Here is a 22779-nt window from a genome sequence, read left to right on the forward strand (position 1 = left end):
AGTTCTTGTAATACCTTTCACAGGCTTTAACTTTACCTCATTACTGCCACCAATTTGCAAAATTACCAGTTAATGTACCACCTCATATCAATGATCACAGAGATACGGAGCTTGTTAATGATCACAAGCCTGCACTTTTCTGCCAAGGACGAGCTATGGTGTTATTAGGATTGAGAATAAAATTTGGAAATTAATAATTGGCTTCATTTTATTCACAAGGTTGTACTGAATTGGCCATGAACCAGAGGACATTGAAATGACAGGAAGAGAAATGTACTGAATTGAACAAAACAATTTAGTAAAAACAGTAATTAACTGTATAAATTTGGAGTCAGTATGTTTTTGTTTTATGTTTTTGAAAGAACTTTTTTCTACTGACCAATTTTTCCAATATTTTTAAAAATTTTATTACAATTTAAAATAATCAACTGTTATATAATAATCAGTTTTTTCTATGAACATATTTTAAAATGTAATTTATTCCTGTTATGTCAAAGCTGAATTTTCAGCATCATTACTCCAGTCTTCAGTGTCACATGATCCTTCAGAAATCATTCTAATATGCTGATTTGATGCTCAAGAAACATTTATGATTACTTTCTGTGTTGAAAACAGTTGTGCATGGTAATATTTTTATAGAAAGCATGATACATTTTTTTTCATTATTTTTGATGAAGAGAATGTTCAAAAGAACAGCACTTATTTGAAATAGAAAGATTGTCACTTTTGTTACATTTAATGCATCCGTGCTGAATAAACAAATTAATTTATTTTTAAAAAAAATCTCACTGACCCCAACATTTTGAACAGTAGTGTGTATGTATAAGTTAAGAAAAAAGCAAGTAATGCTGGAAAACACAGCATGACTGTTTGTATGGTAACATTTATTGGTAATTCATAATTATAAGTAAAATGCATTATTATGAAGTAAAGCAGTTTGGTATGCTTTTGAATTTATTCTGTCTTAATTTTGCTTACTAAATTTAAGTTGCAATTTTTTAATTGTTCAAATGCAAATTGAGGAAATTATTATAAATGAATTGACCTTGCCATTCAGTTATAAACGGCACACAGCCAGGGTTGTGACACTGTGCATGAGGAAATGGACACTGGATTCTGCAAGAAAGCTTCACTCGTGTCAAAGAAACTCCCCATGTGTGTTGTCATTCATAATGTGCGTTTGAAATTTTGCCTCATAGATGTGCTTCTCTACAATAAAAGCAGCATTAGGACACCAAGACATTTGATGTGGCCCTCAGACATATTTATTTCTCCTCAAGACATTTAGCTGACAAGTTGAGAACACTTTTGCTTTGTGTCAAGAAGATTCAGTGAGTTGTTCTTCAGTATGGTGACAGATATCACATCCTCTCCATTCATTAGTTCATCGTCATAGCGATAAGCTTGTGATTGATGTGTCTGAGACGTGGAGCTATTGGGAATACTGACTCTCTCTCTCTCGCCCTCTCTCTCTCTCTCTCTCTCACACACACACACACACACACACACAGATGTTGCTCAAGTGCAGAGTCAATTAAATCAGCATAAAGCAGACAGCATATCATCACTCTGGTGTCCCACTAGAGAGATAAGCTTCTCTAGACAGTTTCATTTTATGGTTATAGAAAAAAAAAAAAAAAAAACCTTGTTTACTTTTAACTCCTCCACTCCTCCTCACATTTACGCACAAATTATCGGTCATGCCAAGATCATTCATCTCTGCAGCATAATTGGAGCATAATGAATGGTTGAGATAATGCTAGTGTAATTGTTGTCTGGGTTTGGAGGTTGCAGTTTAGCCACTAACATCCAATAACAGTCAATTTGCCTTTGGCTCAGTGTGTGTGTGTGTGTGTGTGTGTTTCTATCCCAGTGGGGGCTTAAACCTGAATGCACACGGACTCATGGGGACTCGTGTCACCGTGGGGACCTAAATTGAGGTCCCCATGAGTTAGCAGTCCTAAATCACACAGAATGAGTGTTTTTTGAAAATGTAAAAATGTGATGGGTAGGTTTAGGAGTAGGGTTAGTCTAAAGGGACAGAATATACAGTTTGTACAGTATAAAAACCATTACGTCTATGGAGCATCCTCACAAGGATAGTAAACCAGACATTACCATTTATTTGATCTGAGTTTCTGTTCTAAACAGCCACAATGTTTTATTGGCCAACTGGACATTTTATTGGTTATTTGGTTTTTATCATGGTGAGTAGCTCTGCCCATGGTGAAATCTCATTGGTCCAAAGTCCTGCTATACTTAGCTTAAATTGAAACATCAAAAGTCTTCTGCTTTGTTGTGATTGTGTCACATTTCACAGCATTTTCAAGTATTTCAGGTGTGAAGAAACCAATTACTTTTACATGAAACTTGTTTACTGGTTTTGCCATGAATCAAACTATCTGAAATTCAAAACATCACTCTTTGTGTTCTGTTGATACAGGGACAATATCCTAGTTCTGGATGTGTTCTTTGAAGCTCTGAATTATGAGACCATAGAGCAGAAGAAAGCATATGAGGTGGCAGGTCTACTAGGTAACACAACACACTATGGATACTGTCTCTTTCATCTTTTCTCTCTCTTTGTTCATCTGAATCATAAATATATTTATGTTGCAGGTGATATTGGTGGTCAGATGGGCTTGTTTATCGGTGCAAGTATCCTGACCATACTGGAGCTATTCGATTATGCATATGAGGTATGTCAGCATCTAAACACAGGGTCCAACATGCTATCATGTAACATTCTCTATTATAAAATGTATATATATATATATATATATATATATATATATATATATATATATATATATATATACATTTTATAATAGAGAATGTTACATATATATATATATATATATATATATATATATATATATACACAGTACAGTCCAAAAGTTTGGAATTTATTCCTGTGATGCAAAGCTGAATTTTCAGCATCGTTACTCCAGTCTTCAGTGTCACATGATCCTTCAGAAATCATTCTAATATGCTGATTTGCTGCTCAATAAACATTTATGATTATTTTCAATGTTGAAAACAGTTGTGTACTTTTTTTTCAGGATTCCTTGATGAATAGAAAGTTCAAAAGAACAGCATTTATCTGAAATACAAAGCTTCTGTAGCATTATACACTACCGTTCAAAAGTTTGGGGTCAGTAAGAATTTTTATTTTTATTTTTTTGAAAAGAAATTAAAGAAATTAATACTTTTATTCAGCAAGGATGCATTAAATCAATCAAAAGTGGCAGTAAAGACATTTATAATGTTACAAAAGATTAGATTTCAGATAAACACTGTTCTTTTGAGCTTTCTATTCATCAAATAATCCTGAAAAAAAATATTGTACACAAATATTTTGTACAATTTTACACATTAAATGTTTATTGAGCAGCAAATCAGCATATTAGAATGATTTCTGAAGGATCATGTGACACTGAAGACTGGAGTAATGATGCTGAAAATTCAGCTTTGACATCAGAGGAATAAATTACTTTGTGAAATATATTCAAATAGAAAACAGTTATTTTAAATTGTAATAATATTTCACAATATTACTGTTTTTACTGTATTTTTAATTAAATAAATGTAGCCTTGGTGAGCAGACGAAACTTCTTTTAAAAACATTAAAAATCTTAGTGGTTCCAAACTTTTAAACTATACTGTATATATATATATATATATATATCCAATATACTGTAATCACTATGACAATTATTTACCGGCTTTTATGTCACAAACACTATGTCATATTATCATTCAAAAGTTTGGGGTCAGTAAGATTTTATATTATTTTTATTAATACTTGTATTCAGTAAGGATGTATTAAATTGATTAAAAGTTAGAGTAAAGACATTAATAATGTTACAAAATATTTCTACTTCAAGTAAATGCTGTTCTTTCTAACTGCTGTTTCATTAAAGAATCATGAAATAATGTATCATGGTTTCCGCAAAAATAACAACCAGGACAACCGTTTTCATACATTGATAATAATAATTAATGTTTCATCAAATCATCATATTAGAATGATTTCTGAAGGATCGTGTGACACTGAAGATGATGCTGAAAATTCAGCTTTGATTAATGGAATAAATGACAGTATAACATATATTACAATAGAAAACAGTTACTGTTTTTACTGTATGAGCATGAGATATGTCTTTCAAAGACATAAAAAAAAAACAACTTACCTATACACCAATACCTTTTCAATACCCCAACATATTTTCATTTTGCTCTATTATTTCAAGAAATGTGATTATCATTCTTATAAGTTAACAAGTTTACAGCCATTGACACGTAACTTATGTTATTCACTTGCCAAAGCCAATATTGTATGTATTTGGTACTTGTCGAGTGAAACTGTCTGACAGAGACAAAAACACGCTTTTCAGTGTCCGAACTCAGGGGCACAGGAAACGCTATACACACTGCAATAAGCACACTGAGACATTGAAAACTGCAAATTTATTCAGAGAATCGCACACACACACATACATTCCCCCAGACACTGTGATGGTTGTTGAAAACTTAAGTCTGTCTGTCTCTGGTGTAGAATGAATGACACTCTGATGGAGAGTTTCATCATAATGAGCCTTCATTAATTCTGCATTGCTACTGGTCTCTTTGCTCTGTGGACAGCAGCCAGCACAAGCCCTTACACCACTCATACCCTCAGGGACACACACACACACACACACATTTTGCATTCTGTCCTGTCCTGTTTTAATAGATTTTTGATTCATTATAGCTTTAAATGGATGTTTATTTAATTTAAATTCAAACTTTTTTATTTTCTTAAGCTTCTGAAGTCTCTCTGGATTTTAAGAATTTTGGCTGCTGTTAAAAAAGCACATAAAATTTAAAGAAACACTAAAGTGTTTAGCTTCATTGTGAATGCATGACACAAAAATGTGGTCATGAACTGACCTATTAACCGGTAATTATTAAAAAAGAAGAGGCATGTTAAACATCCTCGGGGCCAGGGCAAAGGCACCCCTGCTAGTGTGTGATATTACGAATCATACTAGAGCTCATGAATATTGATTATATGAGCCTCATATTTCTTGGTATCCTTCTAGTGCAACCCAGTAATGTGACCTAATTAATATTCATGAGTTCTGACTTTTCCATAGAAGAATTCTACCTGCCCAAATTTTTTCACATGACCAAAAAGAGAAAACAGCAGACTCAACAATGATAAACAAGTTACTTAAACATGTTATATAGGCAACATGTTCTCCAACCAATATGCCTATATAGGTCGTTTGTCACTTCCCTGAATTACGACCAATAGGAGTGTTTGCTAAAGTTGCACCCCTATCAGCAACAGGACACTTTCATTTTAATCCATTGTTCCTTTTTATCTGCATCATGTTTTGGGTTTTGCGTAGCTCAATTGGCAGAGCATTGGAATATATAACATTATGCAATCATGTGATCGTGGGTTCGATCCCAGGGAACACATGTGCTCATAAAGTGTATATGCACTATAAATCACTAAGGGTAGGTTTAGGGATGGGGGTGGGTGTAGTCGTTAATAAAAAAATGAGTTTGGCTATATGGAAATAGGAGAAATGGTATAAAAAGTCCACACATTGCATTTAAATGAACACGCATTTTGATTGGTAACGACAGTCATACATCATTTCATGACTACAGACGTAACACGACACTGTCATTATTTTTATGCCCGCTAGAGGGCGCATGACTTTACAAAGTAAATATAGGTCGTTATAAGATGCTTGAAAAATGACCTATAGGGTCGTTTTTTTTTTTTTTTTGAACCATATTGAAAATACAATGTAAACGGTCAAGCAATGATCTCAGTTCTAACCACGCTCTAAAAACGAACATTTTTGTTAAACAACAATGAAATTAATGCAACCGTCTACATCAATCTTTTTCAGTTATGACAACTTCTAATGAAATTATGTTCCACCAACAAACTAAGTTAGTGGAACTTAATAATTTGTAGCATGAACACAATTTTTTTTTCATAAACAGTCAACAGTTAAATTAATTATTTTTAGAGTGCATATTAAACAGGCTTTGACATCACTGTCAAGAAGTTTATACTGTTTTCAGGCTTTTTATTAGCTCCAACTTCAAAACCTTTCCATTCCAGTGACATTTTAGATTAGATCATGTCCAGCTGAGATCATGTGTGCATTGCCAACATGAGGATCTGCGGAGCCAGTTTGGAGATGGAAACTAGACCAGACTGCATGAATTTCCCAATCAAAATGGCCATTTTCAATTCCCGTATGATTTCAAGTTCCTGGGATCCCCCCGTGGTCATTGCCCTGGGCAGCAACCCATGTCGCTGATTTGATTAACACAGCGCTGGCAGAGCTACAAAGCTGTTCTCAGGCCAGCAGTTTGAGACCTGATTTGGCAGTGAATGAGATGGTGGTTTGTGATGTGTGCTGGCAGGTGGTGAAGGAGAGAATGCTGGACCTGCTGAACCGAGAGGAGGAGGAAGAGAGTCATGGAGAGGATGTGGTAAAAACAACCGCATGCTAAGCTTCAAATAATTTATTTAGATATCAAGAACCCATTGCGTGGAATGACTGAGTTGTGCCTCAGGCATACAGTTTTAAGAACGATAACATCTGTTTGTTTGGTTTTTCTCAGAGTACATGTGATCCGGTGGTAAACCACTCTGAATCGATTAGCCACACAGTCAGTGTTCCCCTGCAGACCACCCTGGGCACCCTCGAGGAGATCGCCTGCTGAGCGCTGTTCCCCTCCACACCACCAGGGGGAGCCGGGCCTCTCCACTCCAATGGGTGAAGGACAGAGGAAAAAGAAGGAAACAGACTGCTTTTCTTTTTCTCAACATGTCATCTTTTGGCATAAACATGAGAACTCGAAGCCAAGGAGCTTCTTGAGGAACATGAGGACCCCAAAGTTTCTCACAAACACCATCTGTTTGTTCTGGACTCATGAAGGAAAGCAGAAGTTTGTGGACCTGTCAGGACAGTCACTTGTAAACATAAGACAAACACGAAAACACGAGCATGTGAGGAACTGCAAATGCACCCGGCCTCGGCGTGTTCTCGCATCCTCTCTCTCTCTCTCTCTCTCTCTCTCCCCCCAGCCGCCATTTTGAAGTTTACTGCCAAAACACTGTAAATTATTAACAGAGAAAATGTTGTAAAACTGTTCTAACTGTGCATGTGTCAGTTTCATGCGTTACAATAAGGTTTTCTCGAACATGTCATTCTCTCTCACGTGTGGAGACGTTTTTTTGTTTTCTTGTGCTGTTCGTTTGCTATGTGATTCTAGCATCTCATTTGGCTTTTTGATGTATCAGGGATGCATCATAAAACCGAGAGCCCCTTCCTTCCTTTTATTTTTCTATCCTTCATAGAAAAGCCGGATGGGTCACGGTACAATAGCAACCATTATGAGCCCATTGTGGCTGCGTATGGCTCTTCTAAATGCTTTCCGGATCCCACTTGAAAAATGATGAACAAAGAAAGTGCAGAAAAAAAAGTTTTTGTTGCTTTCTGCATAAGAGATACGGTTTTCATTTTGTCAAATGTAAGAGGTGTTAATTTGTCATTTAAAACTGATATTAGAAAGCTGATGTGATCTTTCATGCTTTTAATTCAGAGTTGAGAGTACTCTTTTCAGAGACTTTTGAGAGCCATCATGATTCCACTTTCCCAGCCTCCTTAAATGGGACATTTTCAAACATATAAAGGATTTAGAGGTGTTCATGGTGGTTATTATGTGTGTTCAGTCTTTATCTCATCATTTCAGAGCTCTTCATCTGTGCTGCGGTTTGTAATACTGTAATTGCCATATGTTATCTGATATTTTCCCACAGTGTTCTTCGATGATGGATGATAGACAGTTCAAATGTGTGATTGTGAACTAAATATGTGGTTCTCAGATCACTATACATTAGTATGAATGAAGCCTCAGCTGACCTATTCATTCTTCAACATGTGCACAGTGTTTCAGCCAAAATCCATTAACTGAGGCAAAATCATTCTCGCAAAGATTTTTTCTCCTTTGGCTGAAAATAATGAAAAGAGGGCCAGTTCTGGGTGGTGAGAGTGAGCTTGATTGTATTTCTCAATTTAACTCACTTCAATATTCAATTTAAGAATACTGACTGGTGCAAAATTCAGTCACAAAATGAATAGAAAGAATAAGAGCTTGTGTCTTGGAACTGTAGGTAAAGCTTTTGAACAAATTGTTCTGGGACACTAAGGCCCCTGGCAGATGTGTTGCACCATGAATTTGTTGACAAGCTCCTAGAATCTGCATATGAATAAATAAAAGGTAATCTGGTTTAATAAGCCTAGGCATCCACATGTGACCCACAGGGCACCCTTGTCCAATCAGATTTGAGCTTAGAGCCAGTATGCAAATTTCTGTCATAAATATCCATGCTAAGATATATTTGTTTCAGGATTATTAGTAGTTATTTTCATGCCCCACTTCTGGGGCAAGAGTATTAAGAGGTGTGATTTGCACCTATATCGTAACGCAAAATTTAATAAAGGAGCGGAAACGCTATAATTTTGCCACAGGGAACAGAATAATGAATGTGTTGTTTGCAGCATGTGAGAGAGCCATGCGATTGTTAATACAGACACATGTTGCTTAATATGTGTTATGTTTTATTCTATAAAAGTAGTCGGGGAAAACACGCAGTCGGGTCACTTTCCTAATTTGCAAAGTATCTGTGACCGAATGTAGATGATTTTAGTTGTTTTATTTGCAATTCAGTTTGTGTAATGGGCTGCAGAGGATGAACGTCTTATCCTTATTTGCCCTAAAATGTGATGATTTCTTAAATCTGTGTCAAAGATAGATCTGTGAACCTCAGAGGGTTTCAAGCACATGCAAAGAAAAAAATAACCAGACATACACAGTACAAACACCGTCCGCCCCATACTTACAAAACCGTGAACTGAGAAGCCACTCATAGTGTTAAACAGTGATTTTAGTAGACAGACTCTTTCTTGCCATGTGGACAAACACCAAAGGGGTGTCATGTCACCTTTGCTATTTTCTCATTAGCAGAAACCAGAGGGGTTGATGGTTTCTAACTCCAAGGTAATTGCTTCAGTACCTCAAACCTTATATGAAAACAATAAAGGATAAATGGATTACAGCAACTGTGTCTTTGCCTATGTCTCACTTGCATCTATCTATCTATCTATCTATCTATCTATCTATCTATCTATCTATCTATCTATCTATCTATCTATCTATCTATCTATCTATCTATCTATCCAATGTACTTTTTTCCATCATTGGGTTATTCAAGGACTGCTTTCACAAAGAAATCCACTGTTTCTAAATTTGATTGAAATATTTTTATTTTATACATGCTTTATCATGTCTTCTTACTCGATTAAACGGTTTCTCTTGTATCATGTGCGTGCATGTGGGCGTGAGCACGGGTGAAGGATATGCATGTCTGTCTAGGTTGTCAGAAACAAATGGTGAAATACAATTTTGACAGTGTGATTATTTGTGGCTCTACCTAGTGAAGAAGAAACAAAGAAGTGAAGATGCAAGAAATTCATTTTCAACACCCTTATAAACATACAAACATCATGAAGAACAAGAGCTGTTTTTGAGCTCAGAGATAATGTATGAACTCAAGTGTGAGGGCTCTGCATGCCATTTACTTCCAAGAAACCTAGCTACCAGCTCCTTTCAACTTAATTGTAACTTTGAGCTATGAAAGTTGACCAGAAATTGCGTCACAAGGCTTTCTAAGGTCACGTTGCATAAGATGTTATTGCTGTTCATTGTCATCACTGCAGCATTAAATATTTAATTATGAATGGTTTATTTACTGATTTATGAATACAAGTGTTACCTCGCTGTTGTGGTTCTTGTTGCTGGTTTGTCTATTTTTTTATTTGATATGGTACCGTCGAAAGTAGGGTAAGATGAAGTAAGGGTAAGAAAACTTTATTTTTTGTTTCTTCTTGATCATAGATGCTCATAAATTCTATGAGATACATGTACATTTCAGACATATTCACTGTTTATTAAAACCTACTGGCTAATTTAGTGAAATCATTCAATTTGAATTTATATGTCATATTTTCAATTAAAATATGGGCAATTAAATATTTACATATTTATTTAAGTCATAGAATAAATCTACCTTTCAGATTATAATATATCTTTATATATATCTTTTACTGGGATTCTGCCTTGTCTGTCATTGGTTATTCATTTATTCAACTAAATTGTCAAAACACATTTTAAAAAGAATAGTTGATTTAGTACTTTAAAAATTAAAATGCACATGGTTCTTGAGGCATCTTTCCCCATTTTACCCTACCATCTGCCCATTGCAGTGCAGCACAGGATATGGAATGACTAAATATGTGCAAATTTAACTTTAATTGTAATCTTTAATTGCAATTCTAGTGATTTCCCTTAGTCGTAATGAAATCAAAATTGATCCTTGAAGTAAAGAATGCAAAAGAAGGGCTGCACAGTTCGTGAGCACTTATAGCCATGATGAAATAAAGGCTTTTTAAAACATTTTCAATAAGATTTGAGTGCCGTGGACTATCATTATTTTCAAAATTGATCCTATTTACTTTGTTAGTGCACATTATTAGTCTTGTAGTGAACAAATCATTTGTGTCAGTCCAAAAAAAAAAAAAAAAAAAAATGTTTTGTCTTCCTAATCTTTAATCAAAATCTGAAAATACTTCCCCTCTGGAATGGCCTTCCTTCTTTGATGAGGTCAGTTTGGGTAGAACCAGAGAACATCCCCTCCAAAGGCATAAGCAGACTAAGCGGCTGCTTAGGGCCCCCGTAGCCACCAGGGGGCCCCCAAGAGCATATGAAATGACAGCTTGATCAGTTGCAGTTCTAGTGCCTCCGTCCCAATAATACTGTACAACTCGACGTACGTTCATATCACATTAGGGCTGCACAATGCATCGTTTTAGCAAAGATATCGCGATGTGCGTATCCACGATAGTCACATCAAAGGAACTGCAAAGATTAACCAAAGTTGCACGTGTCACACGGAGCCGCGCAGACGCACGTGAACACCGAATTGCGTTCGGACCACTTCCGCATCTATTTGTGTTTGAACGGACATATACACGCAGAATTATGTCAAAATGTCCTTGTAAACACAGTTTCTTATGGCTTAGGTAATGCAAACAAAGAAAACGGATGTGTATCATTATAAACGATCCGCGCATTCGGTCTTAAAGTCACAGCAGGCTTGCTGCTTTCTCTTTCATGAATGTTAACAAACAACAAAATACAAAGAGAAAATTTGCTTTAACAGATTAATTATATTTAATTTATACAGTGAAGACTATGCAGTGTTATTTTACATTTGATTATTCATTTTCTGGACCTGAATACTTACCTGAAAAATATAAAACACTCATTTATTTCATTTAAATCACCCCAATCGTTCTAGAATAATTATTTCCAAATAGAGCTATTCAAGTAATCTGTTAAATTTATGTCAATGTCAGTTTTTTCCAATACCGTGCAGCCCTACATCACATGTTAACGCAGCAATAGAGTTACACTCACTGGACACTGCACTTATTCACAATCACAAAAGTTCATTATTTGCATATGCTTTAAAGCCTTGCCGGTTAAACATTTCATTCATATGCTGTTCTGACATGCGCTTTTTCTGAGACCAGAAACTTGAAGCGCATGCACACTAAAAGCCTGTCAAACAGCGCCCGATTACGTCTGATTGCGCTAATATTGTCAAATACTCACTAGGTTTACATAAACACAGTTGGTTATGTCTAAAGTAAAAGTAATCATTTGAGAAAAAAATGAATGTGTGTCTTTTTGTTAGATGCGTGCAGGTCTTAAAGTGACAGCAGCTTAATATTAAACGTTAAACATATTAAAAATTAAGGTTTTTGATGAAAACATTCCAGGATTTTTCTCCATATAGTGGACTTCAATGGAGCCCAAATGGTTGAAGGTCAAAATTACAGTTTACACAATCCCAGATGAGAAATATGGGTCTTATCTAGAGAAACCATTGCTCATTTTCTAAAAAAAAAAATTTAAAGTTTATACATTTAACCATAAATGCTCATCTTGAACTAGCTCTCTTCTTCTTCTCTATTTGAATTTCAGCAGTGTAGATGCTGCTAAGAGTAAACTTTTAATTTTTTTTTTTTTTTTTGGGAAAATGAGCCAGAATTCTAATAGAGCTAGTTCAAGATATATAATTATTATTTTTTTTTTTAGAAAATGGCCGATGGTTTCTCTAGATAAGACCCTTATTCCTTGTCTGGGATCGTTTAAAGCACTTTGAAGCTGCACTGAAACTGTAATTTGACCTTCAACCATTTGGAGGCCATTGAAGTCCACTGTAAGGAGAAAAATCCTGGAATGTTTTCCTCAAAAACCTTCATTTCTTTTCAACTGAAGAAAGAAAGACATGGACATCTTGGATGACATGGCGGTGAGTAAATTATCAGGAAATTTGAGTTTGAAGGGGAACTAATCCTTTAAGTTATTCTAACAAGAGGCCCCCAAATAAAATTCTGCTTAGGGCCCAATAAAGGCTTGGGCCGGCCCGGCCATCTGCTGTGAGCTTTGACAGAAAACTGAATGAAACGCTCACTTATCTATATCTTATCGATTCCCAGAAGGGAAAAAGCCACACTCTCTATTTGTTTTATTCAATGGCTGTGTCCGAAATCTCAAAAATTCTGCCTTTGGAGGATGCAAACCAAGGTAGGAAGACATCAAAGCACGTCCGAATCCAATGTTAGCTTCGCTTCCTGTTTCCTGAGATACCTTCATCTGATCGATTTTTGCTGCCTTCGACCTTCGCTGCCTTTGATATCCCACAATCCCATGTTCTTCCCATTCCTTTACCATCGAGCTAAAAAATATAGATGGTGTCTGAAAGTTGTGGTGGGTGGTTGGTTTGTGTGTAAATGTATGTTTTTGACCAGCGTTTTCCACTTCTGATGTCACTTCTAGCGAGAAATTACTATTGTAGTAATTAAATATTTGTTTAGTTCTCACCAAAGCTCACGCTATTTTGCTGTAAATCATTAAACCAGTGCCTCAGAAGTCTGTCCGAAATCAGTTTCATGAGGTGCCTTTGTGCGCAAACACTGTCTAGTCAATCAAGTCATTGCCTGATAAGGCAGCGAGGCAACAAGTCAGCTGCCTACATCACAAAACTGAAAATACATCACAATACTGAAGTAAAGTCAGTTGCAGACTGCTCAGTTCACACTAAAAATTCACTCTCTTAAGATTACAGGTGTGAGGCTGACACAATATTCTCATGATGCTTGATTACAGCAAATTTTAGTTTGTTTAAGCTCACATTTATTCGCATAATGTATGTCCAGTTCCAAACTGCTTATCTGGTAGAAATTGTTTTCATTGTTTTAGCCATCAGTCCCTTCCATCACAAAAGTAATCAGAATTAGAGTGGTTTCGCCAATTATTTCCACACCCAAATACCAAACATATTTTAGATGTGTTTTGTAAATCACAAGCAGCAGTTATGTTGAGGGCAAGTCGTATGCAATCACTTGCCACTCTTGTTTACTGCCTCTGCTGGCTAATCGAATGGTGTATATCCTGATGTTAAGAGTGCTGCACTGAAAATATAACAAGGCCTGAGGAAATCAATGGCATTTAAACAGTGGCCCAACAACTAATGATGAGCGTGGCATCGGTGTCAGCCATTTGGATCCACAATAATGCTCCTTTCTGACTTCCTGCTGACAAATAATAATCTCAGTATGAGGCATTTACAGCAATTCTGTGAACCTGTTCTCCAAGGACTTAATTGTGCCATTAAAGGTAGGGAAGGCAATTTCAGAAAGGATAACAATAGCCAGCTAGCTTTGAAAGCTTAAGATCCCACCCTCCCTTCAGAGCATCTCCAAACCCACACCTCCTCCAAAACACATGAACCCGCACATGGCAGAGTCTGCAAAGCATCACAAGACGAGAGAAGGTACTAAATCACCTCATATCTCAAAGCACATAACATTTCAATAACTTACAGAGCTCCAGTTGTACCACCTGACTGCTACAGATTCATTTCAGCGTTGTCAGTGTTGACATAGAAATGCATAAATCAGAGTCGGAGGACGTGAATAGCTCTGGGGAGAACATCAAGGGTTGCCATCTTGTAAATTTGTGACCCTGGACCACAAAACCAGTCATAAGTCACACGGGTATATTTGTAGCAATAACCAAAAATACATTGTATTGGTCAAAATGATCAATTTTTCTTTTATGCCAAAAATCATTAAGATATAAAGTAAAGATCATGTTCCATGAAGATATTTTGTAAATTTCCTACTTGGATATGAATTGGCTAAGGACTTCATTTGGACAACTTTAAAGGTGATTTTCGCAATATTTCGATTTTTTTGCACCCTCAGATATTCAAATAGTTGTATCTTGGCCAAATATTGTCACATACAAACCATACATCAATGGAAAGCTTATTTATTCAAAAAACTGATCCTTATGACTGGTTTTGTGGTCCTGGGTCACATATGGTTATGACATGGTGTGAACGCAGCATAAGCTCATAGCTGAAATGTTAAGGAGTGGTCACATTAGCGAAATTTCAGTACATTTGTATAGGCAAAAAAGGACCATTGTCTGGCCTTTACAGTGTAGCAGAAGCACAGCCACAAGCTGCTTTCTTTTGGTCAACACAGTGATTCTGCTTGTGAACTCTTTTTCGCTCTCACGCAAAATATCTGATCGCGTGGATTCCTGGTTTAGCCTGAGAATTTGCTGAACTGTGGTTAATGTATCGGCCCCTTAAGTGCTTTAAGTGCTTGTTTCCACTTGCAGTCGGGAGGAGCTGAAAATGGAGACGTGACGTCAGACACTTTCTGCTTCCCGTAGGAAAGACATGAACCTGAAGGTGTTAGAATAATCACAAAACACATGATTGTTGTCATGCAGTGAATCCGGCCAATCGTGAAACAGCTGATGTTGTCAGCGCTGTCTCAAGTCAGAAAATTTCTATCTGGCATTTACTGCTTCAAGTCAGCCGCCGATCAGTCTGTGCAGTGCTGCATGAAGTCCAACAAGCCTACTAACTTAACTGTCAGTAGATTGTTTGCTTTTACAAACTGAGGTATATGTGTTGGTTTTTATTTTAGCTTGCCAAATTGACTGCACACAGCCAATAGAATATAACTTGTATTTACCCAGACCTTTACCCAGACCTTTTAAACTGACCCCCCACCCCATAAAAGCATAAAAGCATAAAAGCATACTATCCAATGGCTCTGTGATGTTGACGGTCTGTCTAGAATGTTTAAATCCTCAAATCTGTGCTTTTTATTCGTTATGATTCTTTTGGAGTTTGATGACATAAATCCAATCTGTAGCACAGAAGAAAATACGGTGTTTGAATAAGCCCCCTGAGGCTAAATACAACAGGTATATGCAGGGAGAAGATGTTCTGCAGGAGGTAATTTATCTAAATCCTTCAAAGATGACACAAAGCTTTTATTTTCCTGCGCATCTAACATAGAATACTAATTTCAGCTTAGAGTGTTTGCAAACAAAGGTTATAGCCTTTTTTTTTAATGCGGATGGCAAGCTAGCTGATGTTGGCCTACATGCGTAAGAGTAGAAACTGCAGGGTTTTATTTTTTTTTTAGGCCGTTTGAATGTTCACTGTGATACTTTGAGCTCCATTTATCAATCAAGTGCTGAGTTAAACATAATATTCTAATGCTTGTTGCTTCTTTTTTTTTCTGATTTGACTCCCAAATGTTTTGTCATATATGAATGAACTGGAGGCACTAAAAAGGTGTAAGTGTGAAATGAATGCGTACAGTATACGGCTCAAGATGCTAGACTCCACACTGTAAAAAAAAATCCCAGTAAAATTTACGGTAAAAAAACGGCAGCTGTGGTTGCCAGAACTTTACCGTAAAAAATACAGTAGCAACGTAAAACAAATCTGTTAAATTTACGGTAAAATAACGTATTTCATTAACTGATATAATGTTAATTTACCAACCTAATGAAGTACTAATATCTGTTTTGTACCTTTATAATACACTGACAGTCACCAAACACAGTGGTGATATGAGTCACATGATGAATCAAAGTTCATCACAAGCAGCTTTTCCACAAGCTGAGAAGCACAATACTAACATATAGAAGGTGCACACAGTGTCATTCACACACACACTAAACACCATCATGGTAACATGCATGAAATTTTAAAAATGCAATAAACATTACAGTTTTTTTCAATTGCTAACAAGCGTTTAGCAATACTTAAAGTACTTTTTCTAAACTCTTAACACAGCAACACACAAACATCACACAGTTAGCCAAATAGTTAATTTTCTGCCCAAAACAACATTTTGTTATATAAATACAAACTCCACATTTCAAAATGCTAAAAACATTTTTCAACACATACTAACTCTATCAAAATACAGAAAACCTGATTCAAAATCGAGTCGTTCTGTCAAAACATAGCACTAGTTTTCTATTCAACATGAACATATAGTCAATCAAAGCGCAATGACTGTCAAAATACTAACAGTTGATGGCATTATGAAAACTGCATTACTTGTCATGTTTCGGTTCTAACTGGAGAAAATATGAAATCCATTGTTTTTATAATTCAGTTTCCTTTTACTACAGTAATAGTATAATGCATGTAAGCCATTCTACATTTTTGGTTGAGTGTTGAATGTGTGCATTCCTGGCAACAGAAGTGAGTCATTATTTACAGAATGTGCAGTAGAAAAAGAGAAGAAGAAAGTAACAGAATTGCTCAGGGCAGCTACTGGTCAGATAAGTCCCCTATGCAGGACTTCAGTGCCCCCCTTGGTTGAAATCTCTTTCTGGGGTTGGGTGTGTGGTGTTGATGGTGCCCTCATAAAGGGTGGGATGGTGTCCCCTTGGTAGTTAGTGCCCTACGCAGACCACATATTCTGCATATATGGAACAATGGTAGTGGAATCATTGTAGTAAAAGATTTACATGAAGCTTTTACCGAAATGAAAACATGAAATTGCTGCCATTGATCAACAACAAATCCAACATACATGGCCTTTGGTTATTGTTGAAGCTTTTTCCACCACAGAATAAAAAAGTATAAAAGGTAATTGTGACTTTTTATCTCACAATTCTATTTTTTTATTTATTTTGCAATTGTGAATATACATCTCACAATTCTGACTTTTTCCCCTCAGAATTGTGATATATAAACTATAGGAATTGAGTTTAAAAAGTCAGAATTGTGAGATAAAAAGACATAATTACCTTTTTTATTTTCTATTCATGGCAGAAATAAGCTTTCATAGGTTTCCATGTGTAAGTGAAAAAAACAGAGATGCACAGTCCAGCATTCTTCCTCCTCTCCCATACCTCTTCTTCTCCCTTGTCCTGATCCAACTTCTCCTTTCCTCCTTCATCTATTCTTCTCCCTTACCCAGATATTATTTTCTCTCTGCTCCTCTGTGTTGTTCTTCATCCACACTAAACAAATCCGATTCAAAGAGTCCTATTTTACTGTGTGTCCATGAAAATAACTTCAACGCCTGACTATGCTTCCAACTGAGATTGGAATCTGCTATTTCTCAATATTTCAGTGATCTGCTAATTAAAAATGCTTATCAATTGTTTCAGTATTTGTCTTGTATATTTTTTCAATACTTTTGAGCTGCTGTTGTTGCAGAATTAGAGGTTTTATCCTATATTTAAAGATTGGAACATTGGGTCTTCATTTCTGACTTGCTGTGTTTAAGCATTTGCAAATAAGATGAGAAAGATCCATAATTTTGGTATGGGGTAAGCTTATATGAAAAGAAAATTTAAGCATTTAAGAAATGTGTTAATTGACTGCATTTTGTGTGAAAACGACATGAATTGTGTTAATGGTATGGTCACAACAGACGGATGTTCTGCTAAATGTGTTTAGAGTTTTGAAAATGTGACTACAGAATGGACAAAAGCATGTTAGCAATTGAAAAAAACTGTAATTTAACAACATTAGATGTAACATAAAACCCTAATGTACATAACTGATTAGAAAAAAAATGAGAAAAACTAAGAAGAAACAGAGTTATTTCAACGAAAATATATCAAATGTGAAGTGTCACGCAGGGAATTGTGGGAATGTCAATTTACGGTTTTTCACTGTAAATTTTACAATGAATTGTTATTTTTCACTTCCAAAAACTGTGAATTTAATGGTATTTTACCGTAAAATTACATTAAATGTACAGTTAAATCTATTACAGTTATTCACCGTATATAGTACGGAAATTTTCTGTAAACCAATTGACAGTTTTTCACCGCAGCATTTTTACAGTCTTTTACTGTTAAAATCACGGTCATTTTTTACAGTGCAGCATCCCCATGACCATGCATAGTGCAAGCGGTTAATTGGGAGGATGGATGGATGTTTGTTATTTTTAGTTATAATGCATCTAATTACCCCTCGTATGTCCTCTTGTGGTTCTCAAAGGCATTGCTGCCATAGTTAAACTAGCAAAATCGACTCTAAAAACAGACGACAGACGAAGATGGTTTAATAAAAGAATAATCACACATGAATTTTCATTCTGATGAGCCAAACAGAGTTCATTCGTTTTTGTTTATGAAGTCAAAGCTGTCCTCAGCCTCTTCACTGGTCACTTTACATTTGCATTAATTATTAAAAAAAAGAATAAGTAAGACTTGACAGATATTCAGTTGGTTTTGAGCTATAAAGTAAAAAGTAAGGTAATTCTGCATCACAGATGCAAAAAAGTTTGCTGTCAGAAAGAAATATACAAAAATCTGAGCTTTAGGGGTACAACAGCTTGTCAGCAGGGCAGTATCCTCAAAAACACTCATAGTGCCTGAAGTACACATTAAGGTACTAATGTACCCTTTAGGCCACAGTGACAAGCTGTTGTCGTATACCCCTAAAGGTACAAATTTTGCAAAAAAAAATTCTAACAGTACAGTATACTCATTAAGTTTTAACAAGTTATAATGCCAGCGGTGCTGCTTTCGTAAACAGACATCATGGCATGTCTGATGTAACAGGCTGATAGTTGAGCCTCAGGATGCTTGTGAAACATTTTAAATTACTTCAATGTAATAGAAATCAGGAGTTTGGAGTCTGAACAGCAAAGCAAAACTGCAAAAGCTGAGAGTCCAGGATGCACTAAACAATGATACAATTACAAAACCCGCCCAATGCGTATTTGCAATATCAATTGCTCTAATGACATTCAGTAAACTTAAATAAAGGTAGGCCATGAAAAAGCCAAGCAGGCTACTGATTTGAAAATATCATTAATGTTGGCCTTTATCAGAGTTATTAGCAATGCCCTTAATGATACACAACACAATACAGTGTAAATTAGCATGCTGTCAGACACACGCAACACAAAAGTCTCAGATAAATGAATAAACTAGCTAATGAGAATATTGTTACCTCGCAAGGATGAATGTCTGTTTTGCATTTTCAGTATAGTATTTCGCACAAGTTAATCACACTGTGTGTGTGTGTGTGTGTGTGTGTGTGTTGTTGGCTTCAACTTCACTTTTAAGTTCCTTCTAAAAATGTTGTGTTTATGGCATTATGATTCTGTGCTGGTAATAGAAATCCACTCCTCTGCCAAGACTTCCATACTAATGAGATCAATCACCACCCATTTTAATTGTTTTCTCTTCGTCTTCCCATCTGTCTTATAGGGCAACCAAAATGTTCCAGAACTTAATTGCTCGAGAGGGAGAACGAGGCTGAGACGGGATTACTTCAAAGGATCTTTCTGCCACCAAACAAATAACAGTTCTTCCCACACAATCAAACAAATGTCAATTACCAAGCATCACATCCCCTCCCTCTCAGCCCAATTAAGTGGATAAAAGTCTATCACACAAATATGCCACTGCTCAGAGACCTGCGAAATAAAGCTGGCTTAAGATAGCCGGGCTTTCACTGAGCCCAGGCCTTCTGTCCATTTTCCAAATAAAGACCACGATCTACTAATGAATAAGAAAGTCTGACACTCAGAGGTCTCCGCCAGTGGGTTGGTTGTTTAATCGGACACTTGGCTTTTCTTTGATGCTTTTAAAGGATTACAGGATGACTCCACTGAGGGAATGTGTTGTTTAGCTGTTTTCTCCATCTTTTCACTACTCCCAGATTGAATTTGGCAGAGCTAGCACCCCGTCTGATTGATGCATATACCTTTTCGCTTGCATATTAGGTGAAATGATTCATCTGAGTGTCGTGGACACCTCAAATATTGAACAAATCTAACATTGTTTATTTCAGTTCTGTTTTAAGACAGCAGCTGTCAAACTGTCATAAATGCAGTCTAACATGAAACAGATAAAAAACAATAACCTGAGCTTGGAAATGGGATAACACAGTCTCGGGTTTGATTGCCCGCAGCAAATATATTCATAATGTTAATGCACAATAGAGTGGCTGACAGAATAATCCACAAAAACACGCAGTACTGCTTACTGTCATTTCAATCTCAATGCAATAGACAAATGTAATAAGAGGTGGCGTTAGTCATAAAATTCACATTTCCACACATTCAAGACAGCCAACTTCTTGATTGGTTTTGATTTTTACTTGCAACCAGTACATGACATACAATTAAGAATTTACACCAAAGAACGGCAGCTTACAACAAAAGCGACAGATTTCAGTTGAAAAACAGGGTGAGGTAGGATCAAGAGGATTTGTATGATATGTTGGGAAATGGTAGAAAGTCCTAGAGAAATTGTGAATGTGACAGTTAAATGGCAAAAGATGCATGAGCTCATAAACGTATCACGCTGAACTGTCGCTTAAACCTTTACAACCAAAGTCTAGTTTAAAATAAGGGGCCTTTGTGTTACTGTCTCAACTCAACACTGTCTCAGTTCATCTACATCTAACAAACCTCAACTCCAGGAAGCTTAGTTACATATTTACATAGATGATGTGTAGCGTAAGTGCTTTGGCGTGGTATTTCGTAACCCACCGAATGAAGAAAATCTCTGAGAAGAAAAGCTTGGTGCATTGAGACAGTTGTTGGCACAGCAGGAGTTTAATATTTTCCTGTGAAACATTGATCAGTCGTGCTCTTCAAAAATAACCTGATTTCTGTGATTAAATTAGACAACAAAGTCTGATAAGCAACACTTTATGAAATTAAAACTTCAAATGATTTTCAACTGAAGTAGTTACGGTTGCTAAATGAGTCTCTGCATGGGAGTGCGTGGGAAAGGCTTACTGTGCATTGTAGAAAAATGTACAGTTCAGTCTGCAAATTTCCCACTTGCTATGGCCAGATGTGGAGTTCTATGGTAACCATATTCCACATTCAATACTAAATATCAACACCTTTCTGAAAATATAATCTGGTTATAACTGAAGTATTGCTTTAGTGAACAGTCTACTGAAACTCTTGAAATAACTTAAAAGGAAGATATCAAGTATCAACTGAACAAATGTTATGACACAACGAGGCAAATAATAAATAACTAAAGTAATTAAAAAATAAATTATATCATTCATGCCGATATAAGTGCTTATGTGCCTGCATGTCCCAGCCTGAAAACAAAACCTGTATTAAGACAGACACCCTCAATGGCCTGTTTCCCTCTTTTTAGTCTCTTAATGCTTTCCCTAGAGGTCTGCGAGACCCGTTGCAACAGAATACGGCGCGGGACGGGTTTTGAATTTCTGAGTGTGTGCGGAAGGGAAGATACCGATATGTGGCAGAACCTGATTTCATGTTCCTGGAGCAAAATCTTTGTTGATCCTGGAACAACATTCCAATCAACCAATCAGATTTGAGGGATAAGTTTACAGTTTATGTCAAGTTTAGGCTTACAGTCAGGGTTTGGTGCTTCTAGATCAGTGTTATTCACCTATCATTTCCTTCTGATTTAGGGATAACTTATGGGTATGGTTAGGTTTAGGGGTAGGGATATGGTTAGGATTCATTTTTGGACAGGAATGTTGTAATTTTTGGAAAAAAAATATGTTGACTCAGGAACGCGTCTGCTAACTCTGCAAAATCAGGATGTGCTGATATGTGCGCAGAAAGAAATGACTCGTTGGCTCCTGCAAAATATAATTATGTAATAATAACTGCACGCACAAGTCTGTCACTGGAGCTCTGAAGCGTTGTGTGTGTGGAAATAAGAAAAAATAGCCCATTGACACCTGAACAAGACAGAATCTAACCAGAGTAGGACTGAAAAATCTGCATAGACCTCTTCCTATGGGCTTTTGTTTGAGGGAACGGGACAAAACGGAATAAACTATACGATTTTTATTGGGAGTGGGCAGGATCGGGATTGAAAAATCCATCCTGTGCAGACCTCTACATTCCCTTACAGATAGTGGATGGCTGAAAGAAGCCAGGCCAAGGAGAACCTGTGCAGTCCGACTGCACCGTATGGAAGAAAAGAAGCCTTCAGTGGAAGTGTTGGCCAACAGTCTGGAATGAAGCTAATGGGGGGGTCCTAGGCCTTGACCCAGCTCATAGGAACCCAGAAGGTCTCCCGCTCCAGTCTCTCCAGGATGCTACGTAGTTCTGCGCAGGCACTGGCAGTGTCCTCCTTAATCAGGACCCGATCCACTAGATGACCATATTGTTGATCTATCTGCTGCGCAGACAGACGCATTTCCTGCAGTTCCTCCTCCTGAAAAATGAAGAGATGAGAGAAAGTAGGGCATGAATATTAATAGTGAGAATGAAATGAAAGAGATGTCAGAAGATGTGTGCAAAAATATATAATAATCAA

The 22779-nt window shown here is 36.5% G+C and overlaps 2 protein-coding genes across 6 annotated transcripts in view; one reads left to right on the plus strand and one right to left on the minus strand.

Moving 5' to 3' along the window:
- The window catches only part of asic2 (acid-sensing (proton-gated) ion channel 2), a 432822-nt gene extending 423683 nt beyond the window's left edge, over positions 1-9139 (plus strand). For all 3 annotated transcript variants that reach the window (XM_048196722.1, XM_048196731.1, XM_048196715.1), the window contains 4 exons: positions 2444-2535; positions 2620-2699; positions 6439-6507; positions 6640-9139. In XM_048196722.1, the coding sequence (XP_048052679.1) occupies positions 2444-2535; positions 2620-2699; positions 6439-6507; positions 6640-6741 (343 nt within the window). In that variant the 3' untranslated portion in view covers positions 6742-9139. The remainder of the gene's footprint in view (positions 1-2443; positions 2536-2619; positions 2700-6438; positions 6508-6639) is intronic.
- Positions 9140-18544: 9405 nt separating this feature from the next.
- The window catches only part of mpp3a (MAGUK p55 scaffold protein 3a), a 35969-nt gene continuing 31734 nt past the window's right edge, over positions 18545-22779 (minus strand). For all 3 annotated transcript variants that reach the window (XM_048196761.1, XM_048196753.1, XM_048196744.1), the window contains one exon: positions 18545-22677. In XM_048196761.1, coding sequence (XP_048052718.1) covers positions 22498-22677 — 180 coding nt within the window. In that variant the 3' untranslated portion in view covers positions 18545-22497. The remainder of the gene's footprint in view (positions 22678-22779) is intronic.

Source organism: Megalobrama amblycephala, linkage group LG1 (assembly GCF_018812025.1).
Source record: "Megalobrama amblycephala isolate DHTTF-2021 linkage group LG1, ASM1881202v1, whole genome shotgun sequence".
NCBI classification, from domain to species: Eukaryota; Metazoa; Chordata; class Actinopteri; order Cypriniformes; family Xenocyprididae; genus Megalobrama; species Megalobrama amblycephala.